General features: G+C 44.4%; 1 protein-coding gene across 2 annotated transcripts in view; it reads right to left on the reverse strand.

The window, feature by feature from the left end:
• Window positions 1-1,138: 1,138 nt before the first annotated feature.
• The window catches only part of CTDSPL2 (CTD small phosphatase like 2), a 48,396-nt gene continuing 28,773 nt past the window's right edge, over window positions 1,139-20,761 (reverse strand). For both annotated transcript variants that reach the window (XM_064157778.1, XM_064157777.1), the window contains exons 4-13: window positions 19,944-20,093; window positions 18,928-19,143; window positions 16,506-16,584; window positions 15,210-15,321; window positions 13,163-13,249; window positions 8,462-8,524; window positions 8,285-8,364; window positions 6,178-6,304; window positions 4,400-4,495; window positions 1,139-3,633 (exon numbers count right to left, since the gene is read on the reverse strand). In XM_064157778.1, the coding sequence (XP_064013848.1) occupies window positions 3,568-3,633; window positions 4,400-4,495; window positions 6,178-6,304; window positions 8,285-8,364; window positions 8,462-8,524; window positions 13,163-13,249; window positions 15,210-15,321; window positions 16,506-16,584; window positions 18,928-19,143; window positions 19,944-20,093 (1,076 nt within the window). In that variant the 3' untranslated portion in view covers window positions 1,139-3,567. The remainder of the gene's footprint in view (window positions 3,634-4,399; window positions 4,496-6,177; window positions 6,305-8,284; window positions 8,365-8,461; window positions 8,525-13,162; window positions 13,250-15,209; window positions 15,322-16,505; window positions 16,585-18,927; window positions 19,144-19,943; window positions 20,094-20,761) is intronic.

Below are 20,761 nucleotides of genomic sequence, written 5' to 3' on the forward strand. Positions count from 1 at the left end.
TATTCTAGCTACACACCAACTGAAGGAGAAAAAGACCATGTATTGCCAAAGTAAGTATGAAAGATATTTTGCTGCTAAACCCTAGAGCACAAGTAGGTGTGTAAAATCAACAGATCACTGCCACCAGCAAGCAAAAGACCACAAATGGAGTCATGGAGAGCTTTGGAAATAGGATGTTGTTTTTCCTGAATATACATAACATTGGAAGAAATGATCTGGCTCCAGGGTTAACTGCTTCAGTTGCACAGTTCTGCATTCAAGACTTGAGTCACACATGTGGTAGAGACTCCCCCAGTCAGTCTTGGTGTGCACCATTCCCTCCAGACTTGTGTTGGACAAACAATAAACGCTCACCTTGAGACCTGAGGGGTGAAAGCTTTGCTTCGTGCCGAGACCCTTTTGCCAGACGTGTTGAACATCTTGAGGAACTTACATTTTGAAGGCAGCAGAGTCCTTCTGCAAAGGAAGTTCAGCAAGAGAATCACCAGATGTACAGGACATGAAGATAGTTAATGCATTTGCTAAGCAGTCTCTTGGGACTCTTCTTGAGCACCTACCTAGAGCTAAATCCTTCAGCTGACATTTTGATTCCTCTCACTGAGCTGATCATCACAAGACAGATCCAGCTGTAAAGTGCAGCAAACACTTTGGTTTCCTTAGCTAAAAAAGAAAGCACTTCCAGAATGGTTTTAGCCAAAGTCAGGGCCCAGGTGTTGAAGGACATTCTCTAAAGAGGTGATCCTCTCTGTTTACAGGTGGAGAAAAGCAACGATCTGCTTAACAAAGCCCACTTTGTTCTGGCAGAGGAGTGAAATGTAAAGCCTTAGTGTGTATAAACATAAAAATGTAGCAGTGTCACGGCAGCTGTTTGGAGAAACAAGGAAGAACCCCACATTCACCAGGGTTTCACCACTGGAACCGAGTAAATCCAAATCCAAAGAGTTTGGTAACTGAAATAAAACAAACTACACTGCTGGCAAAGCAGGGAACAACTCAAATCCAAGCTGACCATTTTCAAAACCCATTCAATAATTTCAGAACCATCTCACAGAGATAAAAAGAACCCAAACAAAAGGCAGGAGGAAGGCGGGGGGGGGGGTTGGTGGCAGGGCTTGACATGGCTGCACAAAAGCATATCTAAAGGTAATGTTATGTACATTTTATTTCAATAAAGACATAAGACAAACAGCGTAAAGATGCCCAGATGCCCTAAAGATAAATACATTTAAAAGATTCTCATTAAAATGAATCTGTAGTATTTCTTTCCTGCAAGCAAAATACCTTTTTTTTTTTCTTTAAATACAAAAAAAACAGTATTCTGAATTGCAAATGTTTTCACTTTTTTTTTTTGTCCTTCCTTTTCTTTTTTTTTTAGTCTTTTTTTTTCCTCTTTTTTTTTTTGTTATGTTTTGTTTTTGCAGAAAGCCTGCCATGATGAATAGATTTTTTTTGTGTTTTTCGTTTTGTTGGGTTTGTTTTCTTTTTTTTAAATGAATAAGGATTTTCCACAAAACAGGCTTTGCTCTACATGCTAAGTTCTTTAAACAGTTCAGTGACACAATGTGCTAGCTACGTACACAACAGAGAATATAGTAAGAAAACACTCAACCTGATGAAAAGTTAAAATCTTCATTAATACACTGGAAAAAAGTTGACATAACTCATGCCTTTTTTTTTTTTTTTTTTGTCCTTTTTTTTTCTTTTTTTTTTTTTCCTTTAAAATCAAAAATACAAAAATTAAATGTCTTCCTAAAAAGATTTTCCTTATTTTAAGGACTCATTTGAAAATGAAGCTGCATGTAAATTTTTTTTGTACAATAAAAATTGTACAAGTAAACAGGTAAATATACATAAAAAATTAATTGCCATACTTCTCAATTATCAGCTGTCCACCTTTAATCTCCAATACTGTACTTTCTTAACAAGCATACAAAATATCAAACTTCTCTTTAGAAAAAGTGCCGTTCTGTGACATCTTTGACACACAAACAGTCTGAGCCTGCGGCGGGGGTAATGCAGTCGAGAGGCAGAGCGGGCCCCAACCTTTTACAAATGATCCCTTCCCTAAAAAGCCTCTGGAAAAAGGAGATTATTAGACACACCATTATAAAAATATCCACCTCCTGGAGTGGCTGCATTAGAGAACCAAAGGCTGAGAGACTACTTCCAGAGAACAAGAGAAACCAGTGGGGCTGCGGCGGGGGCCTGGAGTGTCTGTACCACAGGATTGTGCATAGCGGCCGCCGGGTCCCTTCGCTGTCACCCCGGCTCTAGGACTGATTGTAACGCAGAGTGTCACAGGGGTACCCCCCAGCCCATGCCAAAAACGTCTGAAAATACTGAGCCACTGTGCAGAACACTTCAATCTTGGAGGAAACAAGGCAGCAGTAATTGAATTGCATCGAACCTAAGAGGTGTGGCCAAGCTCTAGTTCTCCTGTCAAGATTGGCATGCACAGCATAGTCTGAGGTATTCCTTTGTCCATCGGTTGTTTGTGCCACTGCAAGATATTGTCTGTCCCAAGAACATGCCATCACAATGGTTTAAAACATTCTGAATGTTAGTAATTCTTAGATTCTTCTTATCTAGCCAGTCTCTTGATTTTTTTTTTTGTGTGTGTGTGTGGGTTTTTTTGTTTTGTTTGTTTAAAAGATTTCAACTACAGTAGAATATTACAGAAAGAAAATATAAATGCTGGGAAGTGAGGGAGGGTTGGTTTTTCTTTTCTCTCTCTCTCTCTAAATGAAACTTACACGGGCTAAACCTAGAGAGTATTTTTAAACAAATATACAGTATGCAGGCAGAGGAAGCAGGAAAACGGCCAGCCAACTGTTTAATAAAAAAAAAAAAAGCCCCAAACAAAAAAACCAACTCACAAACAAACAGCTCTGAAAATTTGGCTAGTTCCTGAAATAAAATGAAATAAACCCGAACCTATGAAGCGCCTCAACTGAAGAGGAATGCATAATGAAATCCTAATCTAACACAGGTCAGGGGGGAAAAAAGAAAAAAAAAGAAAAGTCAAAAGGTTATAAACCTTAACAGGAAAAAAAAGAAAAAGTAGAACATCTTTTACTGGCCATTCCTGTTGAAATGAGAAATCTTAGAAGTAACAGAAAAGTGGCTACGAACCCACTTAGAGCACCGAACAGAGAGAAAACAAAGAGTCCATTTTCAATCTCTGTTGTATCAGAAAATCCTGTGTTTCAACAGGTCAAACTGCTGGTGGCAGAAACAGAATTCTTTATAGACTGCAGATGTCCTGGACATTAAAAAAAAAAAAAAAGTTGGTTTTTGTTTGTTGTTGTTGTTGTTTTTTTCCTTGGAGTTGCACTAGTTCTAAAGACTTTTCTGCTCTAGCCTACCTACTGTATTGTACTGCATGGATTCCACCTCAGAGAGAAAGTCTCTTTCTGTAACCCTTGATTATTGTTGGGCACCAAAGATAAGAAAAGCAAGACGGGGGTACAAAAATGCAAAATTTCAACAGTAATGGCAATGTTTTGTGTCAGTCCAAAAAAAGGGTCCTGCATTTTCTCCCCCTTCGGTAACGGGACAAAAAAGGCTTTAGTCGGGGGGTAGCAAATCATGCAAGCGAAATCTGTCTCTGATGTGAGGTCGGACATCTTCGTTCTGTAGGGGAACAAAAACAAAGGGCAGGTTTTAGGGGAGTGAACACACCTAGAAACCAAGACTTGAACTGGGTCAGGTTTTCTAGCACTGGTGTTTTCCACACAACAAAATATCGACCACGAATATATGCAACTACAAGAGACTTAGAGCCACGGCTACACGACATCCACAACAACTCAGGTATGCAGCACAGTCAGTGGTGGGCATTATTTAAGCTAAATGCCTCCAGAGCCTCAGTTTCACTCTAAAAGATGTGACCCTTCTCCTTTTCTTGATTAAAAGCAGTTAGAAATGTCTGTCTGCCTTTTTCATACAACAAAAATATCAACCATGAATATATGCAACTACAAGAGACTTAGAGCCACGGCTACAGGACATCCACAACAACTCAGGTATGCAGCACAGTCAGTGGTGGGCACTATTTAAGCTAAAATGCCTCCAGAGCCTCAGTTTCACTCGAAAAGATGTGACCCTTCTCCTTTTCTTGATTAAAAGCAGTTAGAAATGTCTGTCTGCCTCTTGCTATCTAAGTCTGCCTTTGCTATCTATGTTAGATAGCCTTTTGCTATCTAACAGAAGCTATCTGTTGCTTCAAAATGCTGCCCAGAGCAGCCTTTGCAGAGAGCCAGGCACCGCTTCCAGCAGTCTACAGCTCACTGACTCAAAAACTATAAAAATAGATTAAAAACCTGTGAAAATCCTTAAAAAGAGCAACTAACATTGTTGGGCAGTGGGTAGGGAAGAGCCTCATGAAGGAGTCACTTACCAGCTCTACAAGTTTCTCCAGAAATGGAATCAATTTTAGGAGTTCATTGTCATTTTTATCCATGAACCAGCTTTCTATAGGAATTCCATTGGAAAGCTGAAGGAAAATAAAACCCACCATCAACACATGACTTACACTTGATTGATCTCAAAACAGGACTTCTGAAATAGCTTTTTTTTTGGGAAAAAAAGTGTTTGCAAGCCTGAGCTCATTAATATGTATTCTTCTCCTGAAGGTTGCATTCAAATTATCTTCCAAGAGATCTCTTTTCTTTACATACAGCACCGTAAAAACCTCCCCATCAAAGCTGTGACAGAAGCAGCTCTGAAAGTCCTGCTGAGTGGAAGAGTGTTGGAATTTGGAGAGCGTTTTGTGTACAAGACACAGAACCCAGCTATGCCTCTGGCAAATAAGGCCAAGACAAACTGGGGTTTGGTCTTTTGCTTCTTTAAGGTAGGTGAGATGTTGGAGATCACACTCTGCACTTGTCTATGCAGTTCTGGGAAAGCTGACATCCCAGAGTGTGACTTGGAGACGTCTAAGCACAAGCAATTGTCTCTCCTGTGCCATTTCAGCCAGGGATATTTTAATCTAAAGAGTGGGGGGGAAAGAGGATGCAGTCAGACTCTTGTGCTGTCACTGGGCACCACTGACAAGGCCCAGCAGACATAAACTGGAAGCCAAGAGGTTTCATCTGAACAGGAGGAGAAACTTGTTTGGTTCTAGAGTGCTGAAGCCCTGCAGCAGGTTGCCCAGAGAGGTTGTGGAGTTTCCTCCTCTGGAGAGCTTCCAAACCCACCTGGTCATTGTGATCCTGGGCAAGCTGTTGTGGGTGCCCCTGCTTTAGCAGGGAGGTTGGACTGGGCGATCTCCAGAGGTCCCTTCCAGCCCCCACCATGCTCTGATTTGACTTCACTGGCATTAAATAGACTCATAGTATGCTAGGGGTTAGAAAGGACCTCCAGAGATCAAGTCCAACTCTTCGATCAGAGCAGGACCACCTAGAGCAGATCACACAGGAACACATCCAGACAGGTCTTGAAAGTCTCTAGAGAAGGAGAAATCCACAGAGCCCAGGTCACAGGTCCAGGGGGCTGATGGTTTCTTCAGTAAACCTCCCTGGTTTTACAGTGTGGTGAAGGAAACCTGAGTGATTGGCACAGCCTGGTTTGTAAACTGAAGTACAAACCCTAGAGAAGAAGTTTCTCCAGGCTGACCAACCCCAGATCCCTCAGATGCTTCTCAATTCCAGAAGAATACTGATGTGCTCAGAAGTGTCCAGAGAAGGGCAACAAAGCTAGCGAGGGGCCTGGAGAACAGGTCTGGTGAGGAGCAGCTGAGGGACCTGGGGTTGTTCAGCCTGGAGAAAACGAGGCTGAGGGCAGACCTACTGGCTCTCTACAAGTCCCTGAGAGGAGGTTGGAGCCACGAGGGGGTTGGTTTCTTCTCCCAAGAAAAAAGAGCAAACAGCCTCAAGCTGCACCAGAGAAGGTTTAGGTTGGACATGAGGAACAATTTCTTTCCCCAAATGGTTGTCAAGACCTGCCCCAGGCTGCCCAGGGCAGTGGCGGAGTCCCCATCCCTGGAGGGATTTCAAAGTCGTGGCGATGTGGCGCTGAGGGCCATGGTTTGGTGGTGACCTGGCAGTGCTGGGTTCATGGTTGGGACTCCGTGATACTTAATATCTTTTCCAACCCAAACCATTCTGCAATTCCATGACTTGGGAAGTTTTTTGCCATTCCTGGGGCATGCTGTCAGCAGCCTCCTGCCAGCCTTACCTGGTACGCAAAGGCTTGCGGTGAATTGTCGATGATGATGGTTTTGGACAGGTCTCTTCCTAGGATGTTTAGATCCTTGATGTAATTTCCTTGCACACAAACACAATGCTCACGGAAAAGTCGATGCCTGTGGTTAATAAAAAACTAATTGATGAGGCAAATCACAGCACTGCCACTGCATATGAAGAGAGTTGACTGTGCCAAGTGCTATCCACTTTTTTCCTCTCTGGATCTGCTTAGCTACTTTTAAAAGAAGTAGTCTCTTTCCCCATCCTTTTCTGGGCTTTCTGCTGATGAAATTTAGTTAAGGTGATTTTATAGTAATGGAGTTCAGCTGTTTGGTTTGCAACAGAAAAGCTTGGCTCAGATCTAACCCTTGTCAACAGGGTCTTTCTTTCTCACCCTTTTTGCAGATGGATTGACCAAAGGGACCCCTGAAAATCCTGAAATGATGTTGCAAGGCCTCAAGATCAGAGATTAATTTCGCACAGGAGTCAGTTTCTGGGGGGTTCTTATCCTTTTATTTTGTTCCAGCAGTCAAAGCACAGGGCCTCTGCACACTAGAACACAAGGTATGGGAAGAAATGTTTCCTTCTCATGTTTGTAATTAACCTATTTCAGTTATTAAAGCTTGTGAAAAAAAAAAAGAAGCCTGGAGGCCAAAACATTCCATCAACTTCTTCCCTTCCAATTAGCCTACTCCCTTTTAATTTATTACAGAAGGGAGAGAGACTGAAAGGATGCAGATTAAAAAAACACCAAACAACTCCCAGTTCATGGAATATCTGAAAACTAAATTGAAACTAGAGAGCTGGTGAATTTGACAGTCCCACTCTAATGCACTTCCTTGAAGGCTGCTTGTCTTTCTCAAGGAAGTTTTGGGCAGAGAACCTTGTTTCATAGCAGGGTTGAGTTATTAATGTTGCTATGGAGGAAAATGAGCTGAGTGAGTTCATATAGAGGGCTGAGTCACAAATGTGGAGTGCTGACAAGTCTACCTTTAGGCTAACGTCAGAACTCATCATGCCTCAATGGCAGCTTTTCACTGCTACATGAATCACATCCACATTCATGCAGCACATTCAGCTTTCTGCTGATTCTTAGAGTACTCTTAGGCTGGGCATGATTCCCTGCCTCCTGGCACTAATGCAGTTACAACTGCAGTCCTGAAGCACCTGGATCGGGTTCCTGCAGAAAGGTTTTCAGACTGGTCTGCTGGAAGTGTAAACAGCACTTCTTGACACGCCCTGCGTGCTCTGCGATTCAGCTGGGCTCAGGTACTCAACGACGAAAGGATCTGCAAGTCTATTTTGTTTGCTTTTTGAGTGAGTGGTGAGGAAGTTTACTGAAGTCAAACGTGGATTCTGTTGCGTTTGTCACAAAAGCAAGCTAGAGGGTGAGTGTTTCGGGATGGAAACTAGTGAAGAGTTTATGCTCTTAGGGAAAGCGAGTTCTGGCGTGCCTCGGCTACCACATGAAAACAAGGCTGCAGCCTCTGTCTCAGTCCAAGTGGCAATCTTGTTATGTGTGGAAAAAAAATTAAGCTTCCACTGAAGAGTGCTAGGATAAAACAGTGCAGGGAAGAGCTCTGTAGCCACGTCCCAGGCACAGAACTCACAGAGCTCAGCTCTAACCAAGTAGCTGTTTGCTAGCTTTAATAGGACGCTCTGTGCAGGGTAACTCCCTGAGAAGACTCCTCTTTGGTTTCAACATCCCCATCTACCACAGCTCACCTTCCAGATGAAAGTAACAGAAAGAATCTCATATGGGAGAATTTCTTTATGCTTTAAAGGAACTGTCCTTGAGAAATGCCAATCACTTCCAAACACAGCTCAGTAGTAAGGAGAGAAGCAACAAAACCAACCAAAGCCCAGCAATTGTTCTGTGACGGAATAAGAAACAAACCCAGGCCAGTTGTATAGCTAACACTCAGAAATCATAGATAGCATGTTCAATTTCCACAGCTGAAGAGAAGCCTAGTGCTCAGTTCAGGTTCTTTATTCACAGTGTGGATTCCAAAGCAGCTCAAACACAGCTTTTGGTACCCAAGAGTGCATCACATTAACTAGCAAAGAGCACTTGTTACAACACAGTTTCCTGTTCTTACCTGACCAGTTGCTTTTTAGGGTCTAGAATGTTCAATAACTTGTCTGCATACACCTTCTTAGAAGCAGTAAAAAGAATGATCTGTGGGTGAAAAAGGGAAAAGAGGAAGTATTTTAGATACAAGTATGTGAGTATCAGTTGAAAATAAGGTTGAGCAGTAGCAGCTGATGGTTTTTACCTCATAAATCTGAGACATACGTTCCAGGAATTCTCGGAAGAACGGCCTTAACCGCACATAAACCTGAAGCAGAGATGGACTTTAGTAAAGAGCCAAAGTACTTCAGCTGTCACCCACACCACCACCTATCAGCTTGTACAAAATTAGGTCAAAAATGAATATTGTGGATAAAGTAAATAGCAAATAGTAACTTCCTGCAGGGCAACAACTTAATTCAAACCACATTAAATTAGATAGCAGGCTGTGGAGCAAAAAGTGTAAGATGATAAAATGAGGACTAATAAATTTACTGGAAAATCTGATGGAGTGAGAAATTATTTCAGTGAAAAATACCAAACTTGGGCAATCTCTGAAGAGAATGAAACTGGTTGCTTTCAGTAAACATTTTGAATCAGGCTTCATCAGCTGAGCAGCATCAGTACAACCACTACAGAACACAAACTAAAGCATCTTCTTAATAACCTCTTCCACTGGAACTGAGCGGGGGTCAGAAGTGATGGCAAAAAGAGGCTTCAGCCATTCCCAAATTTCCATAAACTCAAACACTACAGGCACAGAACTGAACATAAGCAGAAATTATTCCCTGTAAAAAAAGTGTAAGACGTGAAAAGCCTCTGCAAAGATTTTTGGTGGGTTTGGGTTGGTTGTTGGTCTTCTCATCCCAAAAGGATCATCGGCACTTCAATAGCAACAAAACCTCAATGTGCTAAATCCAAATGGTCATTCGATGCCTTCCTTGCTCAAAGCACACAAGGTTAATTCTTTGAAGGTGGGATGGGAGGGAAATGTTCTTCCTTACATGCACTAAAAGGTTGGGCATTAGGAGGAAGCTCTTTACAATGAGAGTAGTAAAATACTTCAACACGTTGTCCAGGGACGTGGTTGAGACCCTATCCCTGGAAGCACTCAAGATCACTCGATGTGGCCCTGGGCAGCCTGACCTAGTTGGAGGTGTCCCTGCTAACTGCAAAGGAGTTGCACAAGATGACCTTTGTGGGTCCCTTACAACCTGATGCACTCTGTGAACCTCTTAAAAAAAACACAACAGTTTTGCCTCCACTTGCAGCCAAAACCTCTGCAATTACCACCATGACTGTCAATATACTTGTAACACCTCCACTCCCAATGGCCTCTCCATCACTTTAGGAGGTTAAACCCAGAGACAGGTTAGTTTACTGGCCAAAGTGAAGCACCCTTTACACACAGCATCCTCCAGCAGGGTGAGACCCCCTGCCCAGCTCACTGAGCCCTGAGAACACTGGACACCAGCAGCAGGCTAAGGCAAATGCCAACTCATACTCAAACCATCCCTGACAGCCTGCTGCAAGCACAGGGCACATGCAGTCAGCCTCAGTTCAGACTGCAGGAGGCATACAAGATCCACCAAGCTGGGGTCTTGCTGCAGGCTCAACTGGCTGGGTCATTTCTGACTGTACCATGTCTCAAGTGACTCCAGATAGAGACCAGGTCATCACCAGACATAGCTGCCTGAAGCACAGCCAGCTGGGACTCTTCCAGGGGCAGAAGGGCAATTTTAGAGTCTTCCCAAGCTGGGACCAGATTTCTTTGTGGATGCTGCCCAAGACACATGAAAGCTTCCTGCCCTTCAGCCCCAAAGTCTGGTGGCTCTGCTGTTATTTCTGAGAAGCAGGCAGAGTGAAACTCGTTCAAAGGCAGTTATAAAATAGTTTGGGTTGGAAGGGACCCTAAAGATCTAGTTCCAAGCCCCTGTCACAGGCAGGAACACCTCCCACGAGAGCAGGTTGCTCAAGGCTCCATCCAGCCTGGCCTTGAACACCTCCAGGGAGGAGGCATCCATGACCAGTACCATTTACTCACTCTACTGCAGTAAGCAAGTAAATCATCCAAGATGGTGAGGGTAAGATGGAACACTTGTAACACTATTCCAGCTGACTTACAGAGCTCCAGAGTATCTTTCAAGGACCACAAAAGATCACAGGGAAATATTCTGAGATAGATCCATAAAGATGCACTTCAGCTGAAGAGCTGAGCGAAAGCATCTGCCTGCTAGTGCAAGGAAGGTGCCCTCAACAGAAACAGAGGGCAAGATGATTCCATGTCAGTGACTTGAACCCAGAAAGAGAACAAAACCTCTTTACCATGAAAAAAAAAGGATAAATTTCTAAGATAATCTGCTTACCTTAGTATGTGAAGTAACACAAATTGAAAGCTTAAAGTCTGCAGCTGAAGAGCTGAACATTTCTTTTGGTTTTCCAGGCAGATGTAAGACAGCACTTAACAGATGTGGGATTTAAGGAAACTTCAGCAAAAATAGCCTTTACAAAGCTAAGTCCAAAATTTAACCACTGCCACCGTTTGGAGATTTTACTTTTTTTTTTTTGGGGGGGGGAGTGTCTAATAAATAAACCACAAAAATTAATTGTCTTAGAAGCCTGAAATAAGGCAGCACAATAGCACTTGAGATCTCCAGATGGGTGAGGAGATGGAAGTGTTGTGAAGCCAGGCTCACATTTCATAGAATGGTTTGGGCTGGAAGATTATCTAGTTCCAATCCCACCTGCAGTATTAGAGTTAATGAGAGTAAGATATTCAGCAGGAAATTCAACACTGAGCTGGCTTCTACTCTTAAAAAGTAATTAGCAGATAATTGGCTAATGCTTCTGGAAAAGCTACACCAGAGTGGTCCATATTTTGATGCTAATAGAAAGTCCCATCAGAAAAGCCTCCTTCACATCCGGCATTGTTTGCTGTGGGCTCTGTTATGCAATGCTTTAAATATAGTAACTTGCTGACATGACTTCACTCAGCTTAGTGTCTGCTGCTCTGTTGCCAGCTGAAATTGCTTTCAAGATGCAAAGTTAATCCAGGAGGATACCAGAGGTGATGGCCAAACTGATAAGCAAAATATCCCATGTTTTAAATGCCCACGAATAGCTCATCACTGCCTAAAAATGCTAGGGAGAGCATGAAACACCAACAAACTTCTCTTCTTCAACTGTTATAGATTCATAGAATGGGCTGGAAGGGACCTTGAAGACCATCCAATTCCAACCCCCTGGCATTGGCAGGGACACCTCCCATTAGACCAGGTTGCTCAAGGCCTTTGTTACCACAGATCATTTGTCTTTTTGCATATTATGCCCTAGTTAAACATGGACTTAATTGTATCCTTTAAATATTTATCTGGCTTATTACCTGTTAATCTAGTAAGAGGGGAATGCTTTGTCTAGTGTGATGTAAACCCAGCAAAACAGAATCTAGTGATCAGGAGAGAGTGCTCAAAGACACCAGGAGACTCTTAAGCCTGCAAGGAGCTGTTTCTTGGCAAACCCAGGCCTGACTTTACAGAGAGATAGGAGGAAACTCACCCAGGACCCATACAGTAACTGGGCCTTCTCAAGGGTTTACAGGCTTGTGTGCAATGCTGGTCAACAAAGCTTCAGAAATACTTTCACTCTTTCCATTGACTTCAATCCCCCAAAGGCAAGATCCTGGTTAGATCTCAGCATGAAAATGCAATCAGAAGGCCACACTTAGAGGCAGAAAATACTCACATCATTCTCTTAAGAGAAGGAAGGAAAACCAAAAGGAAAAATAAATCCTCCTAATTGTGGGAGCAGTGTCAAGGACTGCCAAAGAACTACATTTAAGGCCCATTCCAAGTTCAGCCTGGAGAAATTCGTGCAGGACCAGATGATCCTCAAGGTCCCTTCCAACCTGGCATTGTGACAGTTATCATCAAGTAAGAGAGAATTTTTAAACATGGCTTTATCTTATTTCAGCTTCTCAGTAACAGTGAAGAAAACATTCTGAACATCAGGGAGAACCCCTGGGCAAGTGTCCTTTTCAGGTGCCTGGTGACCTGGCTTATTCTCCAAAGGTACTACAGTGGGAACCAATCTCACACAAGCTGCATGGTGGAGTAGCTGCTGCTGCTCCCAGGTACATCACACAAACAACCTCAGAACAACAGCCCGGGGCAGTGCAGCACCTTATGGTAGCTGGAAGAGTTTCTCCTTCCCATGGTGGTTCCTTCATGGCATGTCAGTGTAAATGACACAACTCACACCACCTCTGAAAGCAGAGCAAAACACAAAGCCTAGCAGCCTCCACAAGATGACCGAAAAAAATCACTCTGAGAAGCGAGCAGACTCTGGGAGTAAGGAGGTAAAACTGGCACTGGCAAAGTGCACAACAAGACCAACAACTAAGCCAGAAGGCAGGTAGTGCCAGGCTCTGAAGATGTCTTTACACAGAAATGATAACCAGTGTGGATGGGTTTTGTTACCAAGGGAAGAAAGCGAACAGCGTGTGAGACCTGAGAAGTGAGAGCGGCTGAACCATCAACGTTCCTGCCTCCCCCCTCTGGCAAGAAGACCAGCTGCAGCTGCTGCAGAGATCCTGCACTGCTCTTTAAAATAAGCATTTCCACCTGGACTAGTTTCCAACTGGACCTGTTGACCAACATCAACATTTCCACCTGTAATCAGTGACCAACATGACTGTGTTGTGGTGGCAACGCAAGAGTGCTCCACAGGATTCCTGTTGCAGGCCATCCACCTGGCAAAGTCTGACACCTATAGTTTATAACCCCAGCAGCTGTGAAACGCCAGACACTGGCTTATCTCTCCCTAAACAAGGTGATAACAAACACACAGAGCAAGAATTCCTGTGGCAAACAAAGCAAAAGGTCGACATTTTTTTGTTGGTAATAATTACCTGGTAAATGACATCTTGAAAAAGAACTGGAAAGGTGAGTGCAGCATCTTCTAACTCATTCAGACTACAGTGCACTAATGTTTCATCCTAGAGGAAAAGAGAAGATGGTTTAAGAGAAAAGAGGTTGGGGGAAAAAAGCAAAACCAGTTGTTTTCTGGATTTTCATGCTCATTTGAAGGCAGATTTGTTTAGATTAGAACATTTGCTTTTCACAGGCTCACAGGATGTTAGGGGTTGGAAGAGACCCAAGGTGATCATCAAGTCCAACCCCTCTGCCAGAGCAGGACCACACAATCTAGAACAGATCACACAGGAACACATCCAGACAGGCCTTGAAAGTCTCCAGAGGAGACTCCACAGCCTCTCTAGGGAGCCTGTTCCAGTGCTCTGTGACCCTTACAGTCAAGAAGTTCCCCCTTGTGTGGAGCTGGAACCTCCTGTGCTGCAGCTTACACCCATTGCTCCTTGTCCTATGCCAGGGAGCAGTGAGCAGAGCCTGTCCCCTCTCCCCTGACCCCATCTCTCAGGTGTTTATAAACATTAAATCCCCTTTCAGACCCTCTCCAGCAGATCCCTGTCCCTCTTCAACTGGGGAGCCCAAAACTGAAGGCAGTATTCAAGATGAGGTCTGACCAGGGCAGAGTAGAGGGGGAGGAGAACCTGCCTTGATCTGCTGGACACACTCTTCCTAATACACCCCAGGAGCCCATTGGCCTTCTTGGCCACCAGAGCACACTGCTGTCCCATGGACAACTTGTTACCCACCAGCACTCCCAGCTCCCTCTCCATAGGGTTGCTCTCCAGCAGATCACCTCCCAGCCTCTACTGGTGCAGTTTATTATTGCTCCCCAGGTGTAGGACTCTGCACTTGTCCTTGCTGAACCTCATCTGGTTCCTCTGTGCCCAGCTCTCAGCCTGTCCAGGTCTCTCTGGATGGCAGCACAGCATTATCTGTCTCAGCCAAGCCTCCCAGCTTGGTGTCATCAGCAAACTTGCTGAGCAGACTCTGTCTGTCTGTACCCTCATCAATGTCATTGATGAAGATGATGAACAGGACTGGCCCCAGCACTGATCCCTGGGGGACTCCACTGGTCACAGCTCTCCAGCTGGACCTGGCACTAACTTGTAACTAGTTCCTAATCTGCCTCACTGCCTGCTCTTCCGTCCCACACTTCCTGAGCTTACTCACTACAATGTCACAGGAGACAGTGCCAAAGGCCTTGCTAAGGTCAAGGTAGACTACATCCACTGGTCTCCCTGAATCCACCCATTCACTTATGTCATCACTTTTGTGCAAGTGCTGTCAAGACTGAAGAAGAATTCTTAGAAGGAACAAAGAATTTCATTTTTTTGCAGGCTGTGGAAAGTTTCAGTTAGAATGGTGAGCTAGGGGCAGAATTAGAAGGAGATGTTTTAACTGTGTAGGCTCTCCTGTCATCCAGTTCAAACCTGCATCTGTCAGGCTGGATGATCTCTCCCTTCAAACGGCCACTAGAGGACAACTCAGCTGATAGTGGCCATGATAAAATAACGTTCCTGACATCACCATCAGGGGCTGAAACAACATCTCAAAACAGAGTGACTAAAAGAAATTACTTTTACTACTACTACTTATGATTACTGATATCATCACCATCATCTAGTTAAAAATGGGTCTGTACCCTCCTAAAATGGTCTAAGAATCAGAACCTTCACTCTTGACCAATTATAATGTAAGACAGAGCTGGAGGAGTTTTCCTGTTTATTACATCTCTTTTTTTCCCACACTGGGGGACACCCCCCAAAAAAAAAAAAGTCAGGGAGACACAGATAACCTCTTTGGCCAAAATGAGAAAAATTGTAATGCTTTGGGTTTTGAACAGGATGTGAAGTATTCCACAAACACAGCAAGCATCCTGTGTTTGCCACTATTGATTTTTCTTTAGTGAAGACTACAACTGAAAACACTGAAAATTGTGTAACACTCAGCAAGGCCTTTTTGGTTACTAATTCCAGCAACAAACAAAACAAAGGAAATGCTGCACCCTCCTGCTTTGAGGATATTTACCAAGTCTAGAACTAATGAGAACTCTGGTGTGCTTCTTGTTTTCAGCGGGAGAGCTGGCTTCCTGTTCAGTTGTTCTTCTGTTAGTGGTGGAACATGCTTGATGAAATAGTATCTGAAAAGAAGACAGATTTTGCTGGAGAAATCACAGAATCACAGAATGGTTTGGGTTGGAAGGGACCTTAAAGATCATCCAGTTCCAACCCCCCCTGGTATGGGCAGAGACACCTACTAGAGCAGGCTGATCAAGGTTTCATACAACCTGGCCTTAGGCACCTCCAGGGAGGGGGAATCCACGACCTCTCTGGGCAACCTGTTCCAGTGTCTCACTAACCTCACTGTAAACAATTTCTTCCCAATTGCCACACTAAATCCCCCTTCTTCCAGCTCATAGCCATTTCCTCATCCTATCACTGCAAGCCCTTGTCTAAAGCCCCTACTCAGCTCTCCTGTAGCCCCAGCCCCTCTTCAGGCTGCTCTAAGGTCTCCCTATAGCCTTCTCCAGGCTCAACAGCTCTAACTCTCTCATCCTGTCCCCACAGGGAGGTTCTTCAGCCCTCTGATCATCTTTGTGACCCTCTCTGGACCAACTCCAGCAGTTCCATGTCCTCCTTATGCTGTGATCCTCAGAACTGGACACGGTGCTGCAGGTGTGGTCTCAGCAGAGCAGAGGGGCAGAATCACCTCCCTCATCCTGCTGCTCACACTTCTCTTAATGCAGCCCAGCACACAGCTGCCTTCTGGACTGCCAGCCACCACTGCCAGCTCACACTGAGTTTCTCTCAACTGACATCCCCAAGTCCTTCTCCTCCAGACTGCTATCGAGCCACTCCTCACCCAGTCTGGATTTGTGCTTTAGAGCACCCAGACCCAGCTGCAGGACCTTGCACTTGGCTTTGCTGAACTTCATAAGATTTGCTTGGGCCCATCTCTCCAAGTCCCTCTGGACTGCATCCCTTCCTTGCAGCACATCAACCACACCACACAGCTTGGTGTCATCTGCAAACTTTCTGAGGGTGCCTCAATCCCACTGGCCATGTCAGTAACAAAACTGTATCCACAGTGCTGAACTGGTAAGTTTGTAGCCTGACTTCACATTTCAAATGCTTAAGGGCTGCATAAGAAATAACTTTCTCAAATGTACCCTTCCCCACCAACAGGACACACTTAATTTTTTTTCCTAACAGCTTTTATCATTAGTTTCTGTAATATCAAAGTGTTCCAACTGAAAGAAAAATGTCTGAATCCCATATCCAAAACAATCACGTTGCTATTTTCAGTCCAAAGGTTAGCACTTACGGATCAAAGACTTCCCAGTCTTCTTCATAGGTGGCTTCTGCATGAGCTGATGAGTAGCCACTGTCTGGAGACACTGGTGCTGTAATGCAACAAAGATGACCAAAACAAAACTCTACAAGAGCTGGTCTCATTAGTGCAGTTTGTAAGTGACAATTTGTGGTTGATACAGTAAGTGCCTCAAACAGAGAGTCATGGAATAGCAGATTGGAAAGGACCCCAAGGATCATCTGGATCCAACCTTTCTAGGTGAAAGTGGAGCTGAAATGAGCTGGCCCAGCACTCTGTCAATCTGAGCCATAAACTGAGCAGTGTAGGGAAATCTACCACTTCCCTCGGGAGGTGATACCAGAGTCCAGCTGTTCTCATGGGGATTCTAATCTCCCTTCAGCCTCTCCCCTCTGTCTTCATGTTTCCTCTTGAAATAGCCTGCAGAGCTGTTCAGGAAGAGCCTGATGTCACCTCACGCTACAGAACTTCATGGCCTGCCCAAACTGCAGTATTGGATTCCCAGCAGACATCTAGGAAGTTGAAATCTTCCAGCAGAACAGGAGGCAGTGACTATGAAACCTCTTGCAGATGCCTGGAGAGTGCCTTAGCTGCCTCATCAGCCTCACTGGGTGGGCTCCCACCACAGTATCTGCTCTTCCTTCTTACCCAGAGACCTTCAGCCTGATCATCACCACCACTAAACTATTAGGAAGCCATATCCCTCCCTGACACAGACAGCAACCCCTTCACATCTCCTTCCTTGCCTGCCCCTTCTGAAGAGCTGGGATCCATCTATATGGAGCAGCACTCCAGCCATGCCAGCTGCCCTATGGTTTAGGATGGCTACTATGTCATAGATTCCTTGCAGCACAATGGTTTCCAGTTCCTCCTCCTTGTGACCCATGCTGCATGCACTGGTGTAGATTCACTGCAGCTGAGCTAAGAGGCTCACCACCTTTTCAGAGTCACACCAGTCCACAGATTCAGAGAATGCTTTAGGTTGGAAGGGACCTTAAAGATCATCTAGTTCCAACCCCCCCTGGCATGGTCAGGGACACCTCCCACTAGACCTGACTGCTCAAGGCCTCATCTAACCTGGCCTTGAACACTCCCAGGGAGGGGGCATCTATGACATCCCTGTTCCAGTGTCTCACCACTCTCACTACAGAATTTCTTCCTAATCTTCAGTGTAAATCTGCTCTCTTGTGGCTTTAATGCATTGCCCCTCATCCTGCCACTACAAGCCTCTGTAAACCCTCAGTGAGCCCTTGTAGACTCCAGCTCTCACCAGAGAACTAGGCTGCCTTGTTCTGAAGTGAGGCAAAAGCCCAGATCAGAAGGTCCAGACTGGATATGTGGATCACAGAAGCCCTTTTACTTAGACATTAAACCTCCTTTCTCAACATGAGTCCTCAAAGACCTCAATACTACCTACCAAACAATGTTCTGAGGGCCTAGGGAGGATGCAGAAAACAGTTAAGAGTTTGATGCTGGTCATTCATAAACAGAAGCTGAATTTTACAGAACCACAGAACTGGGGACTGGAAGAGACCTTTGAGATCAGGAGGTTCAGTTGCTCACCTAGAGCTCACAATCCCACTACTACTACTAAGCCATCACCATGAAACCATGTCCCTCAGCACCAGATCCACACAGCTTTTAAATACCTCCAGGGATGGTGACTCCACCATCTCCCTGGGCAACCTGTTCCAGTGCCCAAGAACCCTTTCAGGGAAGAAACCTTTCCTAATATCCAACTTGAACTTCCTGTGGCACAATTTGAGGTTGCTTCCTCTTGTCCTGTCACTTTCTGTATGTGAGAAGAAACTCATCCCAAATTATGGACAGAATTTTTATCAAAACAGATGTGTGATAAGGCTTTTGAAGAACATGTGGAGAATTAAAGCAGGATATCGATGTTTCTTATTCACTTCCCTATGCAGTTCTAATATAAGGTATCATCTTGTGGTTAATGACTGGACTTGATCTCAAAGGTCTCTTTTGTGATTCCAGGATCCTGATCAGGAGGCCTGGAGGCGCATTTTTAATTGGGGGAGGGTGTTTCCAGTATTAATAAAAATGCCTTTCTCCTGCAATCTTTCTTTTCATTTGAAGAAACATTCTAAGGGCAGCTAAGCTACACCAGGTATTAATGAGACTTGCCAAAACTGTGGGTTTGGTGCAGAAACCAGGATTTGTCTATTCAGAATCCCAGACCGCATCAGGTTGGAAGCAACCCTCAAAGGTCATCTTGACCGAACCCCCCCTGCAGTCAGCAGGGACACTGCCAACTGGAGCAGGCTTTAAACATCAAGCTCAGGATTAATATTGTCTGCAAGCCCCTGGAAAATGTGAAATATTAATCTATACAGAATGCAGGTGCTGACATCTCCCTGAGAGTCCAAACTGCAGTCAGCAACTGCACCTTTCTTACCTGTGAGTGGTGGCAGGTCACGGTCAGTTGCTTCCTCCACTTCTTCTAAGCCATTGTTGACAGCAGACCTGACCTGCACTGCTTGGCTTGTGTAAGCTGCTCCATTGGTTGATGTTGCAGTGCTTGTGGTAATCTCATCTACCTGTTCCATATCAAGCTGTTTGACTATTTCTTCAGCTTCAACAGCCTGTCCTGGAGAGTCTGATCCTGACGTTCCTGGATTAAGAGTTCAGTACACCCAGTTATGAACTTAGAATCATAGATCCATGGAATGGCTTCAGTTGGAAGGAACCTTAAAGATCAGCAAGTTCCAACCCCCCTGCTATGAGCAGGGACACCTCCCACTAGACCACGTTGCTCAAGGTCTCATCCAGCCTGGTCTTAAACACTTGGTGAGAGCTGCTGGAGAGAGCTCTGCTCAGTTTGCCCTGGCTAAGACATCTGTTTTCCCCACCTCAGACAAAATCAGCTCCAGCAGCAGTCTGCAAGGGAATATGTGACAAAGCTTCAACATTCTTCAGTTTTGGGGTTTTATTTAGTTACCTTTTGGTTAGAAGAGACCTTTAAGATCATCTTCAAGCCGAGTTACCCATCAGAATGCTGACAGTCATGGTTAACCACCTAAAAAGCCTGCCAGAGTAATTGAAGGTGGCTGTATTTGATTCACTTTACAAAAATAAGAATCAAAGTGAAGACCATGTCTGAGATAAGGAACTTAATACCAATTATTTGTCCTTATTCTTCTTTTTGTGTGGGTGTTTGCTTGGATTTTTTTGTGTTGCTGTTGGTTGTTTGCTTTCTTTTCTTCCCTCCCCTACAAAAGCAATGTTCTAATGCACTTAACTGCATGGCTGCTTTTATTAATAACCAACCCTCTAAGAATTAAGGAGCCTTTTGTCTGTAACTCTTGGTCTGTAGGGCAGAGTTAAGTGCAACTGCTGCTCAGAACAGGCTTTTATCCCTTTGAAACAACCCTACCCATTCTTAGCTTTGCCTGTTTCCCTAATGATACTCACCATTTTTATTTGCTGGTGAAAAAAAATTAAAAACAGGAGAAAAAATGGTTCCCAGTAAGGTAGTTCGGGGGGGACTGCCAGTGGGAGGATTATCTTCTAATTTCCCATTCTGCTTCACGTGTTGGTTTGTCATTTCATAACTTCCAGCTTCTGTCAAAGAAAAGTGATGAATTAGAACACCACACTTCTCTTTTGCACTGTTTTTCCTCCTGCAACAGCATTCTTTTTACAGTAGGAAAGGTGCCTTTTGCTGGTGGTTCAATTTGGCTGACAAAGCATTGGGCCTAAGTATTTAATATTAAAAGAAAGCATTAAAAGCTAGCGATTGAGTACTGCCATGAACCCAAAATGCCACTTTTCAGCACCACCTCAGCAGTTCAGATTAGGAAGTGCTCATTGTTCATACCAAGTGTGCTCCAGATTGGCAAATAATAGCAGTGTAAATCCCTGCAACGGGCTTGGTGATGGAAGGCAGCCCTCACGGTGTTGTGAGCCCTTCCACAGGAGGTGGCAGTATCAGAGGGACTCCACTAGGTGGAAACCAGAGCAAGTGGCAGTGGAACTCCAGCGGTTCAACTTCTCCAGATCAAGTCCATGGTTTATTATTCTTCACACAGACTCACACGTGCAGAAATACAACCATGAAGTAACAGAACTTTGAGATGTTATGACAGGTAAGAAAAGACACAGAATTAAACATATCATAGAACCATTTTGGTTGGAAGGACCTTTAAGATCCTCAAGCTCATCCCTATGGAGGGGCTCCAGACCCTCAATATCCTTCCATTATCCCCAGGGTGTTCAGCCTCCTGATAGGG

The sequence above is a fragment of the Pogoniulus pusillus genome, chromosome 17 (assembly GCF_015220805.1).
Source record: "Pogoniulus pusillus isolate bPogPus1 chromosome 17, bPogPus1.pri, whole genome shotgun sequence".
Classification (NCBI taxonomy): Eukaryota; Metazoa; Chordata; class Aves; order Piciformes; family Lybiidae; genus Pogoniulus; species Pogoniulus pusillus.